General features: G+C 38.9%; 1 protein-coding gene across 4 annotated transcripts in view; it reads left to right on the forward strand.

The window, feature by feature from the left end:
- Positions 1-24,768, forward strand: part of ATG5 (autophagy related 5) — a 111,352-nt gene that overhangs the window by 33,044 nt on the left and 53,540 nt on the right. For all 4 annotated transcript variants that reach the window (XM_058660268.1, XM_058660246.1, XM_058660254.1 and 1 more), the window contains 2 exons: positions 3,929-4,007; positions 13,568-13,730. In XM_058660268.1, the coding sequence (XP_058516251.1) occupies positions 3,929-4,007; positions 13,568-13,730 (242 nt within the window). The remainder of the gene's footprint in view (positions 1-3,928; positions 4,008-13,567; positions 13,731-24,768) is intronic.

The raw sequence follows: 24,768 nt of genomic DNA on the forward strand, positions 1-24,768 counted from the left end.
TGCTGAGGGTCACTGCTACTCAGATGGACCTGTGGCGCTCTGCATACAGTCCCCTTGGATGAAGCCTGGCTAGTTCTCTTTATAATGTTAGTGTTAGAGGTTGTAGGTGATTCTTGTTTATGTCAGGTGTGCCTTTGGAACACTGGCAAGAAATAAAATACGCAACTAGCCAGTTTCAATGCTGTGTTCCATCCCGGAGTGCCTGGATGGGAGTCGTGGTGCTGGCTCCTGCCTCGAGGTGATGGGCCCACACACTAGGGAGGCCTCCGTGGAGGTTCTGGCTTTGGCTTGGTGTGGCCCAGAAGGATTCCTTTCCAGCATGTGGGGTGTGAACCACAGGTGCATGGAATCTTTTGTCTCCTCAAATGAAAAAAATTAATGAATGATTAAAAAGACTTTAATTCCTTGAATCATGTTGAATGATAATAGAAGGTGTTTTTTAGTTTTAGAGGAGAGAATGGATCTCCTAACTTTAGAAGATGTGTGACCTTTTTCTGCAAAGTCTTTGAAGGCGTTTGTCCATTAGGCATTTGTTTCTCTGTGAGGGAGCCAAGAATAGAGGCAACTTTGATAAGCAAGAACCCTACCTTTTATCCTATTCCTCATTCTGTTATTTTTTGAGTTAGTGGAGGTAGCCAGAAGCTTGCCATTGGTATCAAGAAGATGAATCACAGATAGTGCAGGTTTTGCTCCCTGTGCTCCTGAGAGCATGCAGCGCCTGGCTGTCCCCTCTGCTGTCTGCCTTGTGGTCTGGCACCCAGCTTGGCATGTTGGTCTGAGACCTGCTCCTGGCTTCCTCTCTCCAAGAAGCTCCTGTGGCAGATGGGCTGTGTCTGTTCTCCTTTCCACAGAGGCTAGAACTCTTTATTTTATTCCACGGAATTAGATGGGCAATAACACTGAAGAAAATACCAGGGGAATTGGTGGGGACACAGGTTAAATACTTTAAGTGGTTCTAATTCAGTCAGACTTCTAAGACAAATTTTGTTGGAAGTCCTTCCTAAGAAGCTTTTAAGGAAATTTGGTAACCAAGGGGTCAGAAGTAGGGTTGCTAGTCTATCACCTATTGGAACCTCACTCTGATAGGGCAGAATGAATGGTCAGTTTCCACAGTGGAAGAAGGTTAATAACTGTCTACTTTTGAAAATGGCAAAAAATTGGTTATTTTCAGTACATTATTCAAAGTGAGTTTTCTTAAGGGCATCTGACAGAAAAGTTACTCTTTTGGTAAATAGTGCTTTTTGAAGTAGGATTTCAAGATTTAGCTATCGGAATAGATGTTTGTATATGTGTATGTAGTATGTATTCATATTTTGGTTCATAACTGCAGTGGGCATGCTCTAAATGCCACACATTAAGCTAATTCTTTAGACTTAATTTTGGGATTATGTTCATGCATAATTAGGGTCTCAGATACTTAATTGTTTTGTTACTTAAGGGCTAAGCAGTAATGAATGCTATCCTCCTCTTTTTGGGGATACCTATTTTTCATTAGGAAGCCACTAAATACTTTAAATTATTTTGGTTAAAAATGAGAGAAATTCAACTCTGCTTAATTTAGGCAAAAGCAACTGTTGAATCGTTTGAACAGCCGGTCTCTTATGTAGAAAGCTACCAGTTTCTTTGCAGGTCTCCCTCATGTGCAGTGGTTCATTTCATGTTAGGATGGGGCTGCGTGTTGGGAGCAGACAGCATAGAGGTGGCGCTCTGCAACTTTCCAGCTCTGCAGAAGCAGATAATCTTTATTCCAGTTCCGGGAGGACCAGAGTTAGACCTAGGCAGAGCCACACACTCATGTTCTTGGAGTGGTGGGGCAGGTGGGGGACCTCTACCTCCAGGAGTGGTGAGATAGCTTTGCTGGTTTTGTTCCTGTTTCCTAATTGTGGTTGTTTACTTGGATATATTCTGGATAATGTTCTCTTGTGTTGGGTGGAGCGGAGTGCCTGGCTGGGTCATTCCGTGTTCTTGTTTTGGCTTGAAGGGAGAATGCGAAGCAGGGTTAGAGTGCAGGAAGGTGGGAGTTACTGAAGGGTCAGCAGGCATTCAGACATGCAGGCGGTGGGAGATGCTGAAGGGCCAGCAAGTGTTCAGACGTGCAGGCAGCGCCCTGCCTGCAGGAGGAAGAAGTGGCAGCTGCCCCCACCAGGAGTCATTCCTTTGAGATGGAGGGAGTGATTCCATAGTTGCAAACGTGATGGGGTAGAGTTCAGGCAAGGTGTTCTGGGGTCTGCATGCGAGTGTATCTACGGCCTGAGGGTAGTGAGTGTGCCAGGCCGGGTGGTGCTGGGTTCGGGCACACTAGGGGAGCCCCTTGTTGCTTGCTCTCCATGCTAGCTTGGTGCATTTCGGGTATCTTGTCTCACTTTGTTTACAGGATCTTTAAACAAAGAGCACTGTCTACACAATGTCTACACAGAGACTTATCTTTTTAATGTATGTCTTTAATTTATGTTGTGATGTATCCTGATAGGTGATGACATTCCCTTATCTTACTATTAAAAATTGTCTTCTACATTGCAAAAAAAAAAAAAAAAAAAAAAAAAGATTTGTTTCTGGACTTTGCAGCTCTTACATCTAAAAGTCAGTCAATAATAGATATAGTTGAAAACCAGATGGTATGTAATACCATATATGATTCCTTTTTTCTTTTCATTTGTTAAATCACTTTTCGTTCCCTTAACAATCACAGACTTAACCCTCCATTAGGTAAAGGATTCAACAAATAGCAAATAGAAAAAAAAGCACTTCCTCCAGAAAATAGACTGACTGTAAACAATAAATTTCAAAATGCCAATTGCACTCATATAGAGTACGTATTTTGTCTTTTGTATTTTAGGTAGCCCACATCAGGGACAACATGATAGTTGTATTTCTAGAACTGGCTTATTTCACTATGCATAATGGTTTCTGGTTGTATCCATTTCATTGGAAAAGACAGAGTTTTACTCCTTTTTATGTCTGAGTAGTATTCTGTAGTATGTATATAGCATGCTATCTTTATCCAGTCTTCAATTGATGGATATATTATTCATTTTAATTTCGAAGTAATTTGTTTCAGCATCAGTTAATGTTGTTAGGAAATATTCACTTGTTTGGGAAGGCCAAAATTTATTTCTTACAAATAACATAAAGGGGGCTGGCACTAGGCTTTGTGGATAAAACTACTGCCCATGATACCAGCAGCTCCTGTTGGCACTGCTGGCTGTCCTGGCTGCTCTGCTTTTGATCTGGTTCTTTGCTAATGGCCTGGGAAAAGCCTCAGAAGACAGCCCAGGTCCATGGGCCCCTGCTTCTGTCTGGGAGACCTGGAAGAAGCTCGTGGCTCCTGGCTTGGGCCTGACTCAGCCATGATTCACACTCTTTTCTTCTTCCTGTCTCTCTCCTGACTCTAATTCTGTAAAATTTAGGTTTCAAACTAATAGTCAATAGCTTGGAATGTTGATGTTTTAATTTTGTATGCAGAAAAAGAGCAGGTTTTATTAGATGTAAGGAATATTCCTAAACCATGTTTAGATATATATGCAGACAGAACGCTATACGTTCATACTCGGTAATGTTGTTAGTATTAACTACAGTTTATGTTATTGACATGGTTTTGAGGTGCTTGTTTTTTTCTTAACATTTTTGGAAATTGTAAATTCATTTAAAAGCAAAAGTTAAGTTCAAGGAAGACAATTATTTTAAGGCTAAAATGGTAATTAGATGCTATATCATGGAGAAATAACAATGTAACTGACAAATTTTTTTGTGGACAATTTTGTAGGTAAGGAAACTAATGACCACACAGGGTTTCATGTTAGCTTAGACCTTGTGATTTGTGATATGGTTAATGATATTTAGTGTTATAACATGTGCTGAAAATTTATTCTGGAGTTATAGTTAAAATTTTTGCATATTTTTTTCCCCTAAAATGTACTCTCATTTTTAGGCATTACCCAATTGGTTTGCTGTTTGACCTTCTTGCATCAAGTTCAGCTCTTCCTTGGAACATCACAGTGCATTTTAAGGTATAGTTTAATAGCATTTCCAATTGTCCCACTTGTGCTGCACAGAAAGTGTAGACCTTTATTTAAAAATGGAAGTTACTGTTTTTCTAATGATACATTTGTATTTGCTCAGCTTCCCTATCATCTATTAAATATTTTTGAATTTTGACCTAATTCTTAGATTTTAGGTTTGCTTTCTCAGAATGGGTACCATCCAAAGGCTATCCACCTGCTTTTCCTTTGATGCTTCTTCAATTACTGTACTTTTGCACTAATGTTCCAGTATTTACACAGAGAAGAGAAATAGATTTTCTGTCTGGTTCACTCCCCAAGAGGTCACAGTGGCTGAGCTGGGTTGGTCTGAAGCCAGGAACCTGGTGCATCCTCTGGGTTTCCTGCATGGATGCGGAGGATTAGGGACTTGGCCGTCCCCTGCTGCTTTCCCAAGCCATCACCACGGAGCTAGATTGGAAGCCGAACACCTGGGACTCAGTGCCCATATGGGATGCTGGCACTACAATTGGAAGCTTAAGCTAATATGCCATGGTGCTGGACCCTATAAGCAACAATTTAAACTTAATGTGTCTTAAAGATAAAACTACCTCAAGCATATTGAGGATATTGTTTAATAAGTCTTTTATGTTAGCTTCTGAAAATAATAAAATAATTGCAATAGGTAACTTATTTATGTTTGTGAGACACAGATTCTGAAAAAGGCTGAAATTTGGATTAGAATTAGTTTTCCATCCATCCATGTGTTCTCAATGGTTCTTGATTCTGTATGCCAGCTAGGCAATTAAAGAAGCTTGGTATGTATTTTACTTGCTTCTACTACTGTGCTCCCTTTCCAACTATACATATTCGTGGCTGTTTAATATTGGTTATCTATTTTTGTGGATAAATTGCTACAAATGTAGCAGCTTAAAGGAGTTTAGATTGGTTCTCAGTTTCTCTGGATTGAGAGTCTGGGCATGGTTTATGTGGGTCTTGTCTGTTTGGAGTCTCCTGAGTCTGCAGTGAAAGGTGTGGGTGTGTGTGACTACATTCTTGAGGATTAATCTGGCTCTCTCCCCCTCTCTGACTCTAATTTTCCAGTAAATAATTTTCTGGAAAAAAATCCTTATTTTTTAACAGGAGAAAAACTGTTTAAGGCTAAAAAAAAATATGAGGGATCTTTAAAAAGTTTATAAAAATACACATTTTAAAATGTTATTTATTTTAAAAGCAGAGAGAGAAATCTCCCATCCACTGAGTGGTTCTCCAGATGCCCATAGTACTTGGAGTTGAGCTAGGCTAACACTGAGAGACAGGAAGGTTTTTTTTTTTTCCTTTTCTTCCTTTCTTTCTTTATTTAAAAAATTTAGAAGGAATCTTCCACTTGTTAGTGGCCACAATGGCTAGGGCTGGGCCAGACTGAAGCCCAGAGCCAAGAGCTTCTTCCACTTCTGCAGGGGTCCAGGGACTCAACAAATTGTACAGTCTTCTGCTGCTTTCCTGAGTGCATTAGCAGGAAGCTGGATGAGAAAGGGAACATCTGGGACTTGAACCAGTACCCGTATGAGATAATAGCACTGCAGGCAGCAGCTTAACTCACCGTGCTACAGCCCTGGCCCAAGGAACTGGTAACTTAATACAGATCCTTGTAGCAAGAGACTCTGGTACTGAGCTGGTTATCTGCTACTCATTAGGAACAGAACTAGCAGAAAACTGGAATCAGGAGAGGAGCTGGAATTCAAACCTAGACATTCCAGTATGGGATTCAGGTATCCACGCAGCGTCAATTGCCTACTCTTACTTTCTTTTTATTCCATTTTTTTTCATGAGCATTTTAAAGCATGTTTACTATGAGTCTCATAGTATATGTAAGTAAGATTCTAGTATATGTAAGTAAGTAAGATTATCCAAAGGATGGCTAATTCTGGAGTGCCTCAATTATCCTTGGATTGGAAACTCGCTTGAGGAAATTAAAAATATTTCAAAAGATTGTAGGATTCACCTAAAGTAATGCTTAGAGGGAATTAAACTGTTTTATATCCTGCGGTTGAAAACACAATTTGCTTAGGACAGAAAGATAGTACATTACAGTTAATGCCACGGCTATTAAAAGAATAACAGGGAATATGAGTGGTCTTCAACATGAATGGAAAATCTGTACTATGAAAAAAACATACACATATATTTCTTGTTTCTTTTTTTTTTTTTTTTTTTTTTTTTGTACCAGAGTAAAAATTTTTTAGTACCAACTTACTGTAGTGTGTCTTGTTTGAGGCACTAAGAAGGATAATAGATTAAGGAATCCCTACCAGAGTAACATAATTTCTGCTAAATTTGAAGCAAATAAGACATCCAAATGATGAGGAAGATAGGTGGAAAAATAGTAAAATCGTTGATACTTTGCAAACTGGATTATAGGGACAGTGACCCAAAGAAATAATTAGTTTACAAATGGATAACTTGCTTTAAGAAGGGACGTGATGGTGTTGAAGATGAAGTTTGTAGTGACAGACCATCTATCAGTCTGTGAAGATAAAATGAACTTCATTCATGTTCAAATTTAAAAGGGTCAATAATTAATATCAGAACTAGTAGTTGATACTGTGAAACATTAAGGTGGAGCTGGCTTCCTACTCTGTGAGTGCTAAAACTGTTGGGTCGAGATCAGCTGCAGATTAAGAGCAGAACTTTCTGTGGAAATTTGAAGCAGATGCAATCAAGACTAGCAAGAGGTGGAAGTGGTGCTGGCAATGCAGATGCAGAACAGTCTGGAGCAAAGATCACAGCTGCGGGTTTGTGGGTTCATCAGGCCACTTTGCCTGTGACTTTCTGCTTACTAGGGATTTGAAAAATTGAGCCAAAACTTTAGCAGAAGAATATGTAGGACAGCATCAGGCAGTCCTTTCCCACAGTAACAGTGTTCCTGCTCACATCTCACCCAACAGTTTTGTAAGAATTTTATGGGAAATCATTACACATTTGCCTTGGTTTTTTGTCTTTTTTAATTGTAATTAGAACTCTTTCAAGGACACCCTTTTTTCCCCTAGTTATTGCATTGAGAAGACTACATTGATAAGATTAATTTCCCCATGCTTCATTCCATAGGAATGGATATTAAAGTTTGGTGTTAGCACTTCCAAAATTTTCTGTGGTTTATGTTGAGACATAAAAATCATGTTTTTTTGTCTTTTAGCTTCATCTTCCACGAACTTTTTCATGAACTTTGTGAAGTCACCTTGTATTATAAATAACTTTATTGACAATTCTTGGCAACAAATTTGACTCATAGGCAAATTCAAGGAAAATATACTTTACCAACACTGATGCAACAAGAACAGAATTGAATAATGTTTTTCTATAAAGAAATTGAATTTATACTGTGAAACTTCTCAAATAAGTAGACTTTTGTGGTGAAGTATATAAAACATTTAAGGAACAGCTCTAATTTGTCTTTTTACAGTTTTTTCCCAGAAAAGAGAAGGGAGGCAAGCACTTCCTTGTTCGAACATGGAACTTGAACTTGTTTTACAAGCTGTACTGTAGTGCTAAGACCTACTAACTTCTTTAAAAGGGAACTAATATCCCTTATGAGCACTGATAGTAAAGCCATCAACAGGATATTTCCATACTGGGTCCGTCAGCATAGAAAAGGGACAGTGCACACCACGACTCAGCTGAGTTTACCGTAGGAATACTGTATTGATTCAGTTACCAGTCAGCATAATTCACTGCATAAGCAGAAAATAGAAAAATTATATAATAAAATCCATAGATACAGGAAAAACCGTAGTTGGAATTCAGTACCCATTTATCATTAGGACTGTCTGCAAGCTTGAGAATGGAAGGGAATTTCATCTATCTGACAAATGCTACAATTGAATGGTGGCTTGCTGACTATTTTACCCTAAAGTCAGAACAAACATATCGGTTATTATTCCCATTGCATCTGATAATATTTCTGCTCTAATGTAACATGTGTTGTTAAAAATCAGTTACTAAAAATGTTCTGAAGAGAAAAACCATTGGACGTATAACAAAAGGGGAGCAGAGTATTAAAAACTTGCAGTGACAGAAATAATGCAGGGGTATGCTGAAAACCATTATCACAGATTTATCCATATTAAATGGTTAAGGAAAATATAAATGTTATAATAAATGTGATGCTTCATATTGAAAAAGCCCAGAAATTTGTTGAAGTGCATTGGAGGAGTGGTAGCTTCTCAGTTGTAAAATAATGGAAGCTAGGTTATCTACAGTCAATCAGAAATTGTAGCATCTTAACTGGTATAAGTGAAATTCCTCTTATTGAATTTATTTACTAGTCTGTTTTGGAGGTATGTAACTGGGTACAGTCTTTGAATTAAACTCCTGTTTCTAGTTGACAGTATGCTAGTGAACCCAGAAGTTTACTTTAGGTTCTATTTATTTCCTAACAAATTACTTGCTTTGGAAGAAATACAAAAGATTGCAGTGGACAGTAAGTATCTGTAAAGGGCTCAGCATCACTAGGCACCAGAGATATGTAAATTAAAATCACAATTACATATTGGTCTCATGCAATCACTAAGGCGAGAAAGAAGTTAAATACATTTTTTTTTAAATATTCATTTATTTTTATTGGAATGTCAGATATACAGAGAGGAGGAGAGACAAAGAAGATCTCCCATCTGCTGGTTCACTCCCCAAGTAGCCACATGTGGCCGCAGTGGCTAGAGCTGAACCAGTCTGAGGCCAGGAGCCAGGAGCTTGTTGCAGGTCTCCCAAGGCTTTGGGTCATCCTCCACTGCTTTCCCAGGCCACAAGCAGGGATCTGGATGGGAAGTGGGGCCACCTGGGCATGAACTGGCACCCAAAGGGGACCCTGGCGCATGCAGGGGGAGGACTCCAGCCACTAGGCCCACTTGCCAGGCCCACTTGTATAAATCTTACGTGAAAGGTAGAAATTACATTAACCATTTTGAAAAATTTGCAGCTAGTTTTTGAGGTATGCTTATTTATTAGAAAGAAAGACGTAGAAAGAGCACATGGCTATCCCAGTTGCTGATTAACTTTCCAAATACCCACTTTGGAAGTTGGACCAGCCAAAAGGCAAGAGCCTAGGATTCAGGCTAAATCTCTAATGTGTGTGATAGGAACCCAAGTATTTGCACCTTCACCTGCTGCCTGTCAGTATTTTCAGTAAGATGGAGTTAGGAGTATACCAGGACTTGAGACCCAAGTGACATCTTCATAGATGGATATGAGCTTGAAGGTAATGAGAAGGATCTTGGTGGGAGACAGATATTGAGGCCCAGTCCATACATGTTAAGCAAGAAGGTAAGGATGATAAAATAGAAAACTGGAAACTAGAGCAATCACATTATATAAAGAGGAAGAAACAAAGCAAGGAAGAGCAGTTGGAGGGAAATGAAAAGTGTGATGACTCAGACCTGTGGGTGACTGCTTCCTAGAGGTTAGAGGTGTTTGGTGAAGCATTATAACAAAAGAATTGAAAGGTGTCAGTGCTAGCATTGAAGAGAGAATTTACAGTGGGATGGTGAATGTGGTGGGCTGCAGGGAACCGAAAGTTTGGTAGTTGTCTGTGAAGAAGAGATGAGGTGGCACCACAGAGAGACGAGTTAGGGTGGTAGAAAGGCACGTGATTGCTTGGTTGGTTCGTTTTGGTTGTTGTTGTTTTAACATGGGAGAAAGCTGATGGAAAATAGTAATTAGAAAATTGTTAAAGATACTGTTACAGGAAGAGAGGGGAGTAATTAATTGAGCTATATTCCAAAGATTAAGCAAATGGCATTTAGTTAGCAGGATGGCAGAGATCCGTTAGGTTGTAAGAGCAATGAATGCAATGATTGCAGATTTTTTGATTGTATCTTGTTAGAGTTAGAAAATTTTAAAAAATTGAGCAAGATAGCAGATTTTAGCTTTAGCATTGTATCAATTAATTTCTTTAAGCTTCTATTTTATAGCATGCTTCCTTGCATCCTGAAAATGATACTTTGGGAGAAATAACTTGAAAATTTTCTCTTGTTCTAGTCTAATTTGTACTTTTAAGTGAACATTTAGAGTTTGTATAAAAGCAAGCTATTTAACTCTTTTTATTTTCTGTAAAATGCTGAATGCACTTACCAGAGGTGACTTAGTAATGAAATAACATTGCTGTGACAACTTCTGTTTAATCGGTTGTTAAATTTTCTATGGGTCATATGCAACAGACATTTATAGCTCTGCTCTTTTATTGTGCCCTAACCTTTCAGTATTGCTGGCAGATTATCCAAAATTACTATTTTCACTTAGTTGTAAATGTGTGTTAGATTAGAAGAGTAATAAAGCAGAATCTAGCCATAATTTTGTAGTGAAGGTTTTCTTTTTAAAGATTTATTTATTCAGTTTATTACAAAGTCAGATATACAGAGAGGAGGAGAGACAGAGAGGAAGATCTTCCATCCGATGATTCACTCCCCAAGTGACTACAACAGCCGGTGCTGTGCCAATCCGAAGCCGGGAAGCAGGAACCTCCTCCAGGTCTCCCATGTGGGTGCAGAGTCCCATGGACTTGGGCCGTCCTCGACTGCTTTCCCAGGCCACAAGCAGGGAGCTGGATGGGAAGTGGAGCTGCCAGGATTAGAACTGGCGCCCACATGGAATCCCGGCGCGTTCAAGGCGAGGACTTTAGCTGCTAGGCCACGCCGCCGGACCCGTGATCATTTCTTGATTTTTTTTTTTTAATTTACATGTCTAGAGGACTGGTACTGTGATAGAGCAGGTGAAGTAGCTGCTTGCAACAGAGTAGAAAGAATAACATTGAAATATGTCACTATTCCTAATTTTTTTAAAAAAAGATTTATTTATTTCTATTGAAAAGATGGATTTACAGAAAGAAGGGGGGACAGAGAGAGAAAGATTGTCGAATAGCTGGTTCACTCGCCAAGTTGCTGCAAGCTTCTTCTGCGTCTCCCATGCGGGTGGAGGGTCCCACGGTCTTGGGTTATCCTCGACAGTTTTCCCAGGCTGCAAGCAGAGAGCTGGAGGGGAAGTGGAGCTGCCGGGATACGAACTGGTGCCCAAATGAGATCCTGATGCATGGAAGGCGAGGACTTTGGCCACTAGACTATGTGCCAGGTCCTACTCCTAATTTTTGAGTCATATGGTAGAAGTGATAATTGTTTGGGGGTTCAAAGTTGGGAGGCACACTAATCTCAAATCCTAGCGCTGCTACTTGCAAATTCGGTAAGTCTTTAAACTCTGGTCATCATTCTCTGAGCTACAATCTGTTTTGTTTTGTTTTTTTTTTTTTAAATAGAAAAGAAGTTCCCATTTAGTTCATAGGTACAGTTTTTTTTTAAAGATTTATTTATTTTTATTGCAAAGTCAGATATACAGAGAGGAAGAGAGACAGAGAACATCTTCCGTCTGATGATTCACTCCCCAATCAGCTGCAATGGCTGGAGCTATGCCAATCTGAAGCCAGGAGCCAGGAGCTCTTCCAGGTCTCCCATGTGGGTGCAGGAATCTCTTGGGCATCCTCCCCTGCTTTCCCAAGCCACAAGCAGGGATCTGGAAGGGAAACTGGGCTGCTGGGATTAGAACCCATGCCGATATTGAGATCCCGGCGAGTTCAAGGCAAGGACTTTAGCTGTTAGGCTACCATGCCGGGCCCCTACAATCTTTTGTGTGTGTGTGTGAAATGGCATTAATTTATCTAGCATTTCTGTGAGGAATGAACTGAATGATCAATATGAAAAATAATAGTAAATTGTGTGTCATATGAAGTATTCAATAAGTGTTCGCTCTTGGATTCTGTGAAAAAGTGCATTAGTCATCTCATTTACATAACTTCTTATCTCTCCAGTCATTGCTTCAGCTGTCTTAAAAGATTCTGAGAAGTTATGGGACATAATTTTAGCTTTCTGACTTTCAAAGCTACTTTTCCACCTCACTGGTAGATTTTATTCTTGAATTTTATATTAGTATAGGAATAAAGATTGTCCACTAACCAAATATTATAAGTAAATTCAAATGTGCAATATAACAAATGGAGTAACTACAACATCTGATACTTAGTTATTTTATACTAGTGGATGAACTAGTAATTTTCAGGAAAGACTAAGCTCCCTGATTTTTATTTATAAACATTATAATTATAAGGAATAACAAAACCTAACCTGTCATAGCCGACGGCATGTGCACCCACGGAGGCTTCTTCAGCTTCAGGTTGGGACATTCGAGCACTAGGAACGGGACTCGGTACAAGGTCTCCATGTTGGCAGCTCCAGGGACTGCGCTCAGAAGCCTTTTTTTTTTTTTTTTTTTTGTTATTTAACCCAAATAAACATGCTGTTAAAGATTTAGAAATAAAGAGCAAATCCCACAGAGATAAAAAAAAATACAAGAAACTGAAGCCTGGAGATGTCTGTGTAACAATTCTTGGGAATTTTTAGCTAATAAGAAATTTGGATTTAGGTTTTAAAGCCCATGTAGAGTTGGGAGATGAGGTTAAAAGCTACTTTCTGCCAGCTTAATGACTTCTGATTGACTTAAACTACGCAGATTTGAAGTGTATGCTTTAGTAAGTTTATACCACAATGTATTTATTCATAAATTTATATATTTTATGTATGAATTATGTCTGCACAATTTCTGTATTCATGTATATGTTTCTTATTTCTAACTGTTTAATAATAGGGTTGTTGTGAATATTTGTGTACAAGTTTATACATAGACAGAAGAGCTGAATGCTTCTTTGTAGAATAGCTGGACCAGGTGGCAGGTGTGTGTTTATCTCTTTTAAAAAAGCAACTGCCACAATGTTTCCCAAAGCAGTTGTACATTTCTACATTCCCATCAGCAGTATGTGCCAATTTTGTTCCATATTTTTGATGGTTCTTAGTATGGGCACTTAAATGAAGAGGGTATTTCAGAGTCCATGGAAAAATGGAATTAAAAGACAAATTTATTTTGGTTAAGAAAATTCTGAAAGTTCATGCATAGGGTTCCATAATACATATTTCCTATGAATTTTTAAAGATTTCTCATATTTTGACTGTTTCTTTTACTGTCTTATTCTATGTTATAAAACACATTATGTGGGCCCGGTGGTGTGGCCTAGTGGCTTAAGTCCTCACCTTGAATGCGCTGGGATCTCAATATGGGCATGGGTTCTAATCCCGGCAGCCCAGCTTCCCATCCAGCTCCCTGCTTGTGGCCTGGGAAAGCAGGGGAGGACGGCCCAAAACTTTGGGACCCTGCACGCATGTGGGAGACCCAGAGGAGGTTCCTGTTTCCCGACTTTGGATCCCGACTCCGGCCGTTGTGGTCACTTGGGGAGTGAATCAATGGACAGAAGATCTTCCTCTCTGTTTCTCCTCTTCTCTGTATATCTGACTTTGTAATAAAAATAAATAAATCTTAAAAAAAAACACATTAGGTGAGATTATTTGAGAAAAGCATAGCACGTCGAAGTAGGCAGTTGTTTTCAAGAACCATCTACATTTGTAGTAGTGGCTGTAGATGATTGATTATAAGACTACAGTTCTTTAATAGCTAATTTTACAATGTGTCTACCTGTTTTATATGTGTTTTTTCTTTGATAGAGTTTTCCAGAAAAGGACCTTCTTCACTGTCCGTCTAAGGATGCAATCGAAGCTCATTTTATGTCTTGTATGAAAGAAGCTGATGCTTTAAAGCATAAAAGTCAAGTAATTAATGAAATGCAGAAAAAAGATCACAAGCAGCTCTGGATGGGATTACAAAATGGTAACTATAGCAGTATTTGATTTCATTTTACTACTTCAGGGAATGCAACATAACCATATCCCTGTGAGTCATTGACACATTGCAGAATTGGTAATATGAGCTTTTTGTCATCCCTTCCGTTAGACTTTCCAGCATTCCTGTGTTGGTGAATTTTCTAGCATTTGACTGATTGCTTAGCCATAGCATGTAATAGGATAAATTTTGAGTTTAGGATTTGAAGGAAATGCTATCACTAATAGTTCTTGTTCTTCAGGCATGCCCCTTCTGTGGCCACAACTGAAAACCCTGGATGTATAGCAAAACAACTGTGCTTGGTCAGGACTTAAACTCCAACCTCTGTTTTCTTAGAACAGTAGACTTTGCTTGGTCTTTGGATTCGCTTTCTTTCTTGTGATTTGGAAAGTGCCCCAAAGAAAGAATCTTAGAGGACCGGGGAACTTGTCTGGTGTATTTGAAGATCCTCATGCTTAATCTATTCTGCACTGATTGCTTTAAAATGCTTCAGGCAGTTGTTGAATACAGAGAGAGTCCTCACGTGGTATTTCTAGTATGCATGTGTTTATTTTTTAGCATGGCTTAGATAAGTAGCATGAGTTGCTCAAATACGAGTTTCAAATGTAAGTTATTATAGTATGTTAACTGTAAATAATCAGATAAAATATAACTTCGCTAGCCTTTCACTTTAGAAATCATCACATAACAACAAATATGCTTATGATCAGTTACAGATCAGCAAATGGTGTCATCCATTCAGTGTCTGCTGCTCTTTGGTCATGATGCATCTGTTCCTTATTTCACCCTTGCAGCAAAACATGTGGTTGTATTATTCTGTGTCTTCTGCAATAAACCCTGGATCATGGTATAAAAATGGGTCATTGAAAAGGGTAATTGATCAAAAAATATGGATGAAAACCAAAACACAAACATACAGACACACACACACACACACACACAAGCCGGTTGATGATATGGAAAATGAAATTTGGCGATAAGGTCATGGAGAAATAATGACTTTAGGAATGTTAGCATGGCTGCCTTTCAAGAGACTAGAAATGTAGCCAGTAAAACAGTGTGAAGGTAAACTTACTGACATAATTAAGGAAGATAGCTGTGACAAAAAAAACACAGATGTCTTGGAGGAAGTTGATGTTATAAAACAAAATTCATATTCGGAGGAGTTAAGTATCTCATGACATTGAAAGCAAGAACAATAAAATGTAAGAAATTGATTAAAACATAATTCTTTTAGTTCACTGAGGCATGGGAAAGATTATTGCCGTGAGTTACACACTGAGAGAAAGCCAGCACTCGTAGGTGGTAGTTAAATTTACTGCAAAGACATAAAACACACTAGTTCTCATATTATAATAGTTTAAATTTCTTTTGTATTTTGAGATATGTTTTTTGCTTGAATGTCAGAGTTAGTGAGGAGAAACAGAGATCTTCCATCTGCTGATTCGCTGCCCTAATGGCCACAATGTCCTGCACTAGGCTAGTCCAAACGTTCGAGCCAGAAACTTCTGGGTCTCTCACTTGGATGTTAGAACCAAGGATGTGGGTCATCTTACACTACTTTCTCAAGCCATTAACAGCGAGCTTGATCAGAAGTGGAGCATCTGGGACTCAAGTTACCCACGTGGAATTACCAATGCCACAGTCTCAGGGTTAGCTTGCTATACCATAGTGCCAGGTCCTAGTGTTTTACTTTTCTGGGTGCTAAGTATTATTTTACTTTTTATTTTTCTTTCTTTTAAAACTAATATTTATTTATTTTTATTGGAAAGTGAGATTTACAGAGAGAAGGAAAGAGAGAAGAGGAAGATCTTCCATTTGCTGGTTTACTCTCAAGTGGCCACAACATCTGGGGCTGAGCCAATCTGAAGCCAGGAGCCAGGGGCTTCCTCTGAGTCTCCCACCCGGGTGTAGGGTCCTAAGGCTTTGGGCCATTCTCTACTGCTTTTCCAGGACACAAGCAGGGAGCTGCATGGGAAGTACAGCACACACACGTACACAGACATATATATGTATGTGTGTATACGTGTATATACGTATATATGTGTTTATAATCAAACAGTAATTGTGCAAAATTTTTGTAAGGGTCACGAAACCATCATAATTTTCCCCATCAACACAACCCATATTTCAGTTTTAACTTCTATGGTCTCTTTTCTGCCATTCCAAACTGCAGCATCCTTTGTTTTATTTACATTTGATAATTTTTTGCTGGGAAGTTAAAGCACAATAAGTTCTGTTATTTCAGTGACTAGAATAAAGTAGAAAATCCCCAGTCTCCTAAAACATTATTTTTCACAATTGTGATTCAGTTTTAGTTTTAAACTATGTTATTATGTCAGAGAGGTAACTGTAATTTAATGCATAGTAAATTTCATTAAGCATAATTCAGGGCCTAATGTCAGGTAAGGAACATAATTCATAATAGCCTGTAGTATAAATTTTATCAATTCATTTATTATTTCTTTGTTTTAGGTTTCTTGGATTTTTTTTTATAAGTTATGCAAAGTTGGTGCTTAGTTTGAAAGTCCAGTGTTTCTCAGCACCTCGCAATCATTTGGTCATTTATATTATTGAGCCAAAAACTATTGCTGTGATGAAAGCAACTGTCACCTCCTTGAAAAGGTCCCCTTCCCTTCTTCTGCTTGCTATTTGGAGATTATGTAGTTTAGGTGATATGGGAATAATAAAACAGTTTAAAAGAGATTCAGGAGAGGGAAAACATTTGAGAATAATTTGACTTAAGCATTGAAATAAATAATGTGAATGGGAAAAAAAAAACAAAAGAAAATGTTCTTGAAATCTCTTGCGGACTTGGTGAGTCTTCCCTAAAAACACAGAGATTAATTTTTACAGAGGATTCTAAAATTGAAATGTTTCTATTGGGACATTAGAAGATTCGGGTGTGAAGGAAAATAAATGGTTATGGAAGGAACAAAGGCTCATTTTTTTAACGCTCAGCTTTACTAACAATAGTTCAAGTCACACAATTCATTTGAGCTACAGTTTTTTTATCCGAATAACAAGCGTACTTGCCTTAATGGTGTCGGTAAAGACTGTAATGAAACACTGAGATAGCTCATGTGAAAGTGTTTGAAAGGAAGTAAAACTATCTTGATGAAAGAATTACTGGAGAGTCTCAGTGAGTCTCTAGGATGTGGATAGTAAACTGTGGTTGTGGGTAAGCCACCTGTTTTTATGAAGATTGGCAGAAATTCAGCCACCGTAACTGCATTTATATGTTGTCCTGGATGCTGTCATGCCATGCAACAGTCATATAGTGGTGATGGGGAACATGTGGTCCAAAAGCCCCAGAAAATTATTACCTTGTCATTTCAGACAACATTTACCAAACCCAAGACTGAATGTCACTCAGAATGTTACGTATCTAGGGCAGACAGTTTCCTAGATGTTAAGATGCTCCTTAAGATAACAACATCCCATGTGCCTGGTGTGGCAGCCTGATGGCTAAAGCCCTTGCCTTGTATGCACCGGGATCCCTTACGGGTACTGGTTTGTATCCTAGCTGCTTCTCTTTCCTTCCAGCTCCCTGCTTGTGGCCTGGGAAAGCAGTCAAGGATGGCTCAGATCTGTGGGACCCCGCAGTTAACGTGAGAAACCGGGAAGAAGCTCCTGGCTCCTGGCTTCGAATTGTCTCGGCTCCTACCATTGTGGCCACTTGGGGAGTGAACCAATGGATGGAAGAGCTTTTTCTCTGTCTCTACTCTTTATAAAATCTTTCCAAATAAAAACAAAAAACAAACAAACAAAAAAAAACAAAAAAACACCAGCATTGCAGTTCTGAGTGCTGGCTCCTATTTCCAGGTGTTTGATATTCTGTATCCTGGTCAAACGCAAGGTGTAGCTCTAGTATTTGGGTCCCTGCCAATCCTGAAAGAGACCCAGGTTGAGTTCATGGCTTCTTGGTTCTTGCTGACACAGCCTCTACTGTCACAAGCATTTGGAGAGCAAACTATTTATTAGGATCTCCCTCTCTTATTAAAGTTTTAGCTAAAATGCCTTTTCCCTACATAGTTATCCATTTAATTGCAGCTCATTTAAAAAAAAATCTGTTTAATTTGCAAGGTGCAGAAAGAAAAAGGAAAAAATCCCATCCACCGGTTCATTCCTCAAGCCTTTGTATCCCAGACTGGACTGGTTGAAGCCTACAGCCAGGAACTTAGCCTGGGCCTCTGGGTGGGTGGCAGGGACCCAACTCCTTGAGTCATCACCTGCTGACCCCTAGGATGTACATTGGAAAGAAGTTGAAATTGGGAGTAGAGCCACGACTCAACCCCCCCCGGTACTTTGATAATGGACGTGAATGTCCCAGTGGTGTCTTTTTTTTTTTTTTTAATTATTTATTATTTAACTTCAGTAATTACATTGTATTATGTGACACAGTTACATAGATACTTGGGTTCTCCCCACCCCTCCCCAAACCCTCCCACCATGGTGGATTCCTCCACCTTGTTGCATAACCACAGCTCAAGTTCAGTTGAGATTTCCCCATTGCAAGCGTATACCAAACATAGAGTCCAGTAACTTATTGTCCCGTCAAGTTCAACGGCTTCTTAGGTATACCCTCTCTGGAGTGGTGTCTTAACCATTGTGGCAAATGCCTGCCAACAACTCCTATGCTTCTAACGCCTGCTTCTTTCCACTTTCTATATGAAGTCTTCATTTATATGATTAGTTTGCAAGTATTTATAGAATACTCAACATGTGCCTGACACCATGTGAAAGGCTGCTGAACTTTCAGCGCTGATTGACTATACAAGCACAGTCTCTTCTGGAACTCGCAGACCCATGTTGTGATTGTTGGTGTTCCCATTTGTATCCATTTTGCTGTTGTATTTGAGCACACTCTGGTAAGGTTATGTGGTTTATGTGTTCTGCTAGCTTAGCACTCCTTGTTGGAGAATATCTTAGATTTTTAAATTCCTCACCACCTACTATGGTTGTAGGCAGAGAGCAGAGAAAATAATCACTGAATGCTTCCTTTATTGTATTTCTAACACCACTAGGAAGTGATAGAGCTTTCCAGTAGGAGTTTCAGAAAAGTATAATATAGAGGAATACTTTAGTTCAGTTTTTTATGAAAGTAGATTTTTTTTGTTTAAAATTTTTTATGTATGAAAGATGTTGCTATCAGTTTGTGAAGTCAGTAGTTCACCTGGTTAGTGTAATTATAAATTTGTCAAAATTGTGACAAAGCAGATGGGAAATTTCATTCAGAGTTGCACCTGTAGTGGAGCTAAAGCAAGATGTAAGCAAGTTTTTGAATGCTTTCAAATGCTAATTTTAATTTTGCAGACCTCTGTGAAAGAGAAATAAGAAAAGCTTATGAAACCAAGAAAACTCATTTAAGACATACTGTGCCTTTCAGTATTTTTTATGGATTTTCATTTTAGGTACAGAAACGTCTCACCTCCCTGTGAAACAAGGTTATTACCACAAAAACGAAAAGAAAGTCATTTAATTTGTGAGGAGTTGTCACTACATGTACTGGTTTATTTCTGTTGAATGTCAAACCTTTTTTCTTATAAGCTGAAGAGTTGTAGAAATCTGTATTTGCCATGATTTAGTTTTCAGTCTTGCACTTCTGAGAATACTAGGATGCTTGAAATTGAAGCAAGACTGTTTAAATTCAATGTATCTTCAATTAAAGCCAGGTTTTGACTGCTAAAAATGTCTAAAATATACATTCTTTCTAAACTGGTCATTCTTTTGTGGATGATTAAAATAAATTAGTAGACAGTGTGATATTTTAGCTTAAAACTGCCTTGTAAAAAAGAAGTGATAATTAGCCAATGATTAAAACAAGGAGACTATTTTACAGATACTTCTGTTTGGTAAATAATAGGTAAGATAGTTGTACTGGTTCTAGCTCTTTGGAATGAGACGGGTTGAATTGGCCTTGTTTTTGCTACAGGTTGTCAAATATTAGACTGAGTGTTGGTCTCAGGTAAAGCAGCATGCACACCTACTAGTGCATGAACATGTAAATCTCTTTTATCTCAAAGTTGGAATGTCTTCTAAAAATTTTTTTTTTAGATTTGTTTATTTTTATTGGAAAGTCAAATCTACAGAGAAAGGAGAAACAGAGAGAAAGATCTTAACACCTACTGGTTCACTCCCCAAGTGGCTGCAACAGTTGGAGCTGAGCCAGTCCGAAGCCGGGAGCCAGGGTCCCAAGGCTTTAGTCTGTCTTCCACTGCCTTCCCAGGCCATAAGCAGGGAGCTGGAAGGAAAGTGGAGCAGCCAGAATATGTACTGGTGCCCATATGGGATCCTGGTGTGTGCAAGGTGAGGACTTTAGCCACTAGGCTACCGCACCTTTTTTTTTCTGTTGTTTGTTTAAGAAAGATGTTTTATTTATTTTAAAGAGAGAATGCAGATAATAGATAGTTACATTTCACCCACTGGTTCAGTCTATTCCCCAAATGACCACACTAGCTGGGCTTGGAGCAGTCTGAAGCCAGGAGTGTGGAACCAAATTTAGGTCTCTTGTGTAATAGAAAAAACTGCAGCACTAAAGCCATCACCAGCAGCCCCTTGGGATGTGCAGTATCAGGAACCTGGAATTGGGAGCTGACCAAGAAACCAGATCTAGGCGTTTCAATATTTGGTTTTAATAACCCAAACCTGTTAACTTTTTTTTTTCCAAAGATTTATTGATTTTTCTTGGAAGGGCAAATTTACCGAAAGGAAATACTGTGATGATATAGCAAGGCTGTAAAAGCAAAGACAAGTTTTAATTCCATTGAAGCCATTGTCTGTGTGTGCACCTGGAAGTTTCGATTTCCATTATTTTGTTACTATATAAAATGCTATTTTAGGTGTTGGTAGTGTAAGATTTCTAGAAGTACAGTTGTCAGAAAGTATAAGTAGTCTTCTTGTGCCTTTTATCTTCAATGAAAGGCTCTTATTTGATAGCCTTCCTTTTATATCTTTAGATAGGAAAAAATTTGCCGGACATGAGATCAGTTAGGGTTGTGTTGCATAAATAAGAGCAGAAAAAGTATAGTGACAACCAACATCAGTAGGTACCAGTATTGCTGGTCTTTTCATCTGCATTCCTGGAAATTTTTATTCTTCCATTGTTATAAATATTGGTCACAGATTTATATTATTTGCAATTTTACGTTAATCAAATCTTGAGAGCTGCATTCATTGGTTCCCATCTTCATGGTGATTAATTGAGTCTTTACTATAGGAATGTTGTGTGCAGAATGTGGTAGTATGGATTGGCTGGAACATACCATGTGCCAAATTCTGTGCAAGGAACAGGATATTCTTTGGTGAATGACACTCATGACCTCTTCCTTCACTATAGTAGGAGAAGCAAATAGCCTTTACGTAATTATTATATTGAAAACTGAGGCTGTAAAGAAAGAAGAAAGAGGTAGAAAACAGATGGTTGTCATGAAAGTATTCCAAGTTGAGGGAATGATCTGGACTCCTCTCACAAGCAGAATTTAAATTCTGGGACCCAAAAGATGTCATCCTTTAAAATTTTTTTGTGTGTATTTAAAGGACAGAGTTTTGTTTTATTTTTTTAACCTATTGGTTCACTTTCCAGTTGGCCACATTGGGCTGGGCCAAGCTTAAGCTAGAAACTCCCATTTGGGATTCCTGCAAAGGTACAGGTTGCCCAGAGACTTGGAACATCCTCTGCTGTTTGCCAAACACATTAGCAGAGAGCTAAGTTTGAAGAGGAGCAACCACATCTTGAGCTAGTACCCATATGGGATGCAAGCATCACAGGTAGAGGCTAAGCTTACTACTATACAGCTTCAGCCCCAGCACTTGATCATTCATATGAATAATCAATGGCAAAGAGTTGATTCACAGTACAAAATGGAAATCATACTATTTGTGAAATTTCTGTTCCATCAGAACTTGGTAACTAGTACTTCTAGTTGTTGCAGTGACTCATTTTCCTGTGCTTGGAACTGTATTTTTTTTTTTAAGCAAAAAGAATTTGGCATATAAACAAAATTGTTACTCTAACTGGATATTGCTTATAGACAAACTTTTTATAAACATAACCGTAATTGTTCACGAACAAAAAGCAGTTAGCAGTGATGAGGCAGCCAAGTGGATGTATTGTTTAATGCCACTGTTGGTCAGCCTAATCTTCTTACCTACTTTTCAGTGAGGTGTCTGAGCTGTTGTCAATCTCTGCCATTTGAGGAAATAGGGTTGGGTTGGTGGAGGGCACTTGAAATATCAAGCATTCCTAGTACAAAGAAAGGACTAAGCTAATTTTTATTAGAAAGTATGATTGCTTTATGTTTCTATTTGATTTTGCCGGCTACATATTAGGTGAATGAAGGAGTTAGTTTTGTTTTGTTTTGTTTTGTTTTGTTTTGTTTTTAAACATATTTTTATTGCATTTCATTTTTTTAAATTAATTACATGGCATTATGTGATACGTTTTTTATGCACTGGGAGTCCCCCCGCCTCTCCCCACACCCTCCCCCCACAGCGGATTGCTCCACCTTGTTGCATTTCCATAGCTCAAATCCAGTTGACATTCTTTCATTGGAGGTATTTACCAAGCATAAAGTCCAGCATCTTATTGTCCTGGTAAGTTCAATGGTTTCTTGGTGAGACCATCTCTGGTCTGAAGGTAGAGCCGGCAGAGTATCATCCCAATCAATTAAAAGCCCCAACATAATATTTCCAACCATTTACAACATTGTGGCATTAATTGACATGGTATTGATTAACCAATATGTTAATAGGAAAATGCAGGTTCTCAACCACAACCTGTGACTTCTTCATAGACATTTCAGTTTTGGTTTCTATTCAACCGTGTTCTATACACCTTAAAATGGCTTAGATTGCTATTCAGCTGTCTCATGCCTATTTTAATTTTAGTATTTAGCAGTTTATAGCATTGAAGCACGTTTTTGCTGAACCTGGCTGTTTTTCAGGTGGTCTAACTCTATAATTCTAACAGGATATATGTCAACAGTTTAGGTTAGCATGTTTAGGAGGGGTGTGCAGAGAAATCTTCCATACCCCAGTGAGGAGTAACTAATCTTTGTGTCCCACCCAGTGAGTTATAAGTGCATCCCCGCTGACCGTTTCCTGTCTGTTTCTAAGCTTTCCTTGTTGTTCTATCTATTCTAGTTTTGTTTGTTTGTTTGTTTGTTTTTGAGGAGTTTCTGGAGCGCTCCTGATGGTTATTACGAGAGGGGGTGGGGACCCAAAATTGGAAGCAGACAAGGACCAGAGAAAGCTCCTCTCCCTAGTCCTGAAGGAAGTTTACTGTTCTTCTGTTTCTGCGAACTACTCAGGGATCCTGGTTGTTGTTCCAATGACCTTGGATCCTGCATGGCAGGATTTGGGCTTCTTCCATCCCATGTGGTAGATCCAATTGGGTGTGGGTGACCTCAGAGTTCTTGGTCTCCGAAGGCACTCCATTTCCCCGTGGTCTCCTTGGCAGTAGGGATGTAGTCCTCAGTGCTCATACTGATAGTCCTTGGTGAGGATCTAGGAGTCTTCAGGTTTGGGATAAAAGCCTCCTCCTGTCTGCCTGCTCCATCCAAGGAGTTAGTTTTGTGCTTGAGTTTTTCATTCTCTGTAGCTGCTCGTATTCAGTTGGGTTCTTCATAGGAACAAATAGTTGGATAGATTTTACTATACACAAATTCTTAAAATAAAAACTAATCATGCTTTTTCTTCTGAGTGCCTAGAATTAAGGTGTAGTATTATAATATGAGTGTTTTCAATTTGGGAACTCCTTCTAAAGGGATGTTTTCCATGTAGCCATTATAGAAAAATGATTTGGGTTTGATATAGAAAATAATTTACTTTGGGCTTACTAAATTTACTGAACACCGTATACATTCTCACTTCTTCAGTAATTCCTCACAGGAATTAGCTAAGTATTATCACAGGAATTAGCCAAGTATGATCAACTTTGCAGATGAGAAAATGAGCTTCTAGGATTAATAGGTGGAACTGGATTTGAAATAGATCTGTCATACTGAAGTGAATGTATTTTCCATTACACTTGGCAGTTGCTGCCTTGGGCTACATGTTAGGGTCCTCTGGAGAGCGTTCAGCAAGTCCCAGTGCAGGACATGAGGCTATTGGTCTGTGCAGTCCTCTGCTTTTGTGTGTTGCTCCTCAGTTGATCCTGGTGAGCTGCCAGAGTTGGGAAATGGTGCTGTATATACTGCAGTGCCAGCTACCATTGGGAGCACCTTGGGTGGGAAGATTTTTCACTTGTCAGTAGTCATGGATAGCTTTTCCTGATGTATGGTTAAAATATAGTGATTGAATCCAACTTAAAAATTTGAATTCCCTGGGTTTGAGTCCCAGCTCTGCATTCAATTCCAAGTTCCTGCAGGTGCACAAGCAGGGAGGCAAAAGATTGGGTCGTTAGGTATTATAAAGCATTACAGCTGAATGGTGTTAAAGCTCTCCGTATCACCACTAGTTGCACAGTATCAAAGGCTGCTCAGTCGTGTAACTACAGCAGACAGCAATCTTGCAGATTTTGTCATTTCGCAGTCCCAAGCCAAACACAATGGGTATGGGGTTTGAGACAGGACTTTGGTCCTGACAGTGCATTGACTAACCATGTGAGATCTTGAAGCTCGCTGAGAAATGATAAGGCAAATGCTGCTGTCGATAACACTTACTTTGTGTTGGACATGCTTGAAATAACTTTGTATGTGCCAACTCCTTTTAATTTTTTTCGATTTGTACTATTCATATCTTCACTTGAGAAATGAAGAAGCGGAAATGTAGAATGTTATGAGTATTGCTCAATGTTACCTACCCTTAAAGTGGTAACGGTGAGCTGTGCACTCCCGCCATTTGGCTTCAGTGCAATGCATGCTTTTTTCCACCATGCCACATGTGATACTACATTTGTCCTTCCTTCTTTTGGTTGTCTTCATTTGCCTATATTGGTGGGGTTTTTTTTAATTGCTAAAAAAAAACTTTAAAATAAAATTTTATTACAATGTTGAGGGAGTTCCAGACCCATGTGGGCCTCCAG

Source organism: Ochotona princeps, chromosome 1, assembly GCF_030435755.1.
Source record: "Ochotona princeps isolate mOchPri1 chromosome 1, mOchPri1.hap1, whole genome shotgun sequence".
In the NCBI taxonomy this organism is placed as follows: domain Eukaryota; kingdom Metazoa; phylum Chordata; class Mammalia; order Lagomorpha; family Ochotonidae; genus Ochotona; species Ochotona princeps.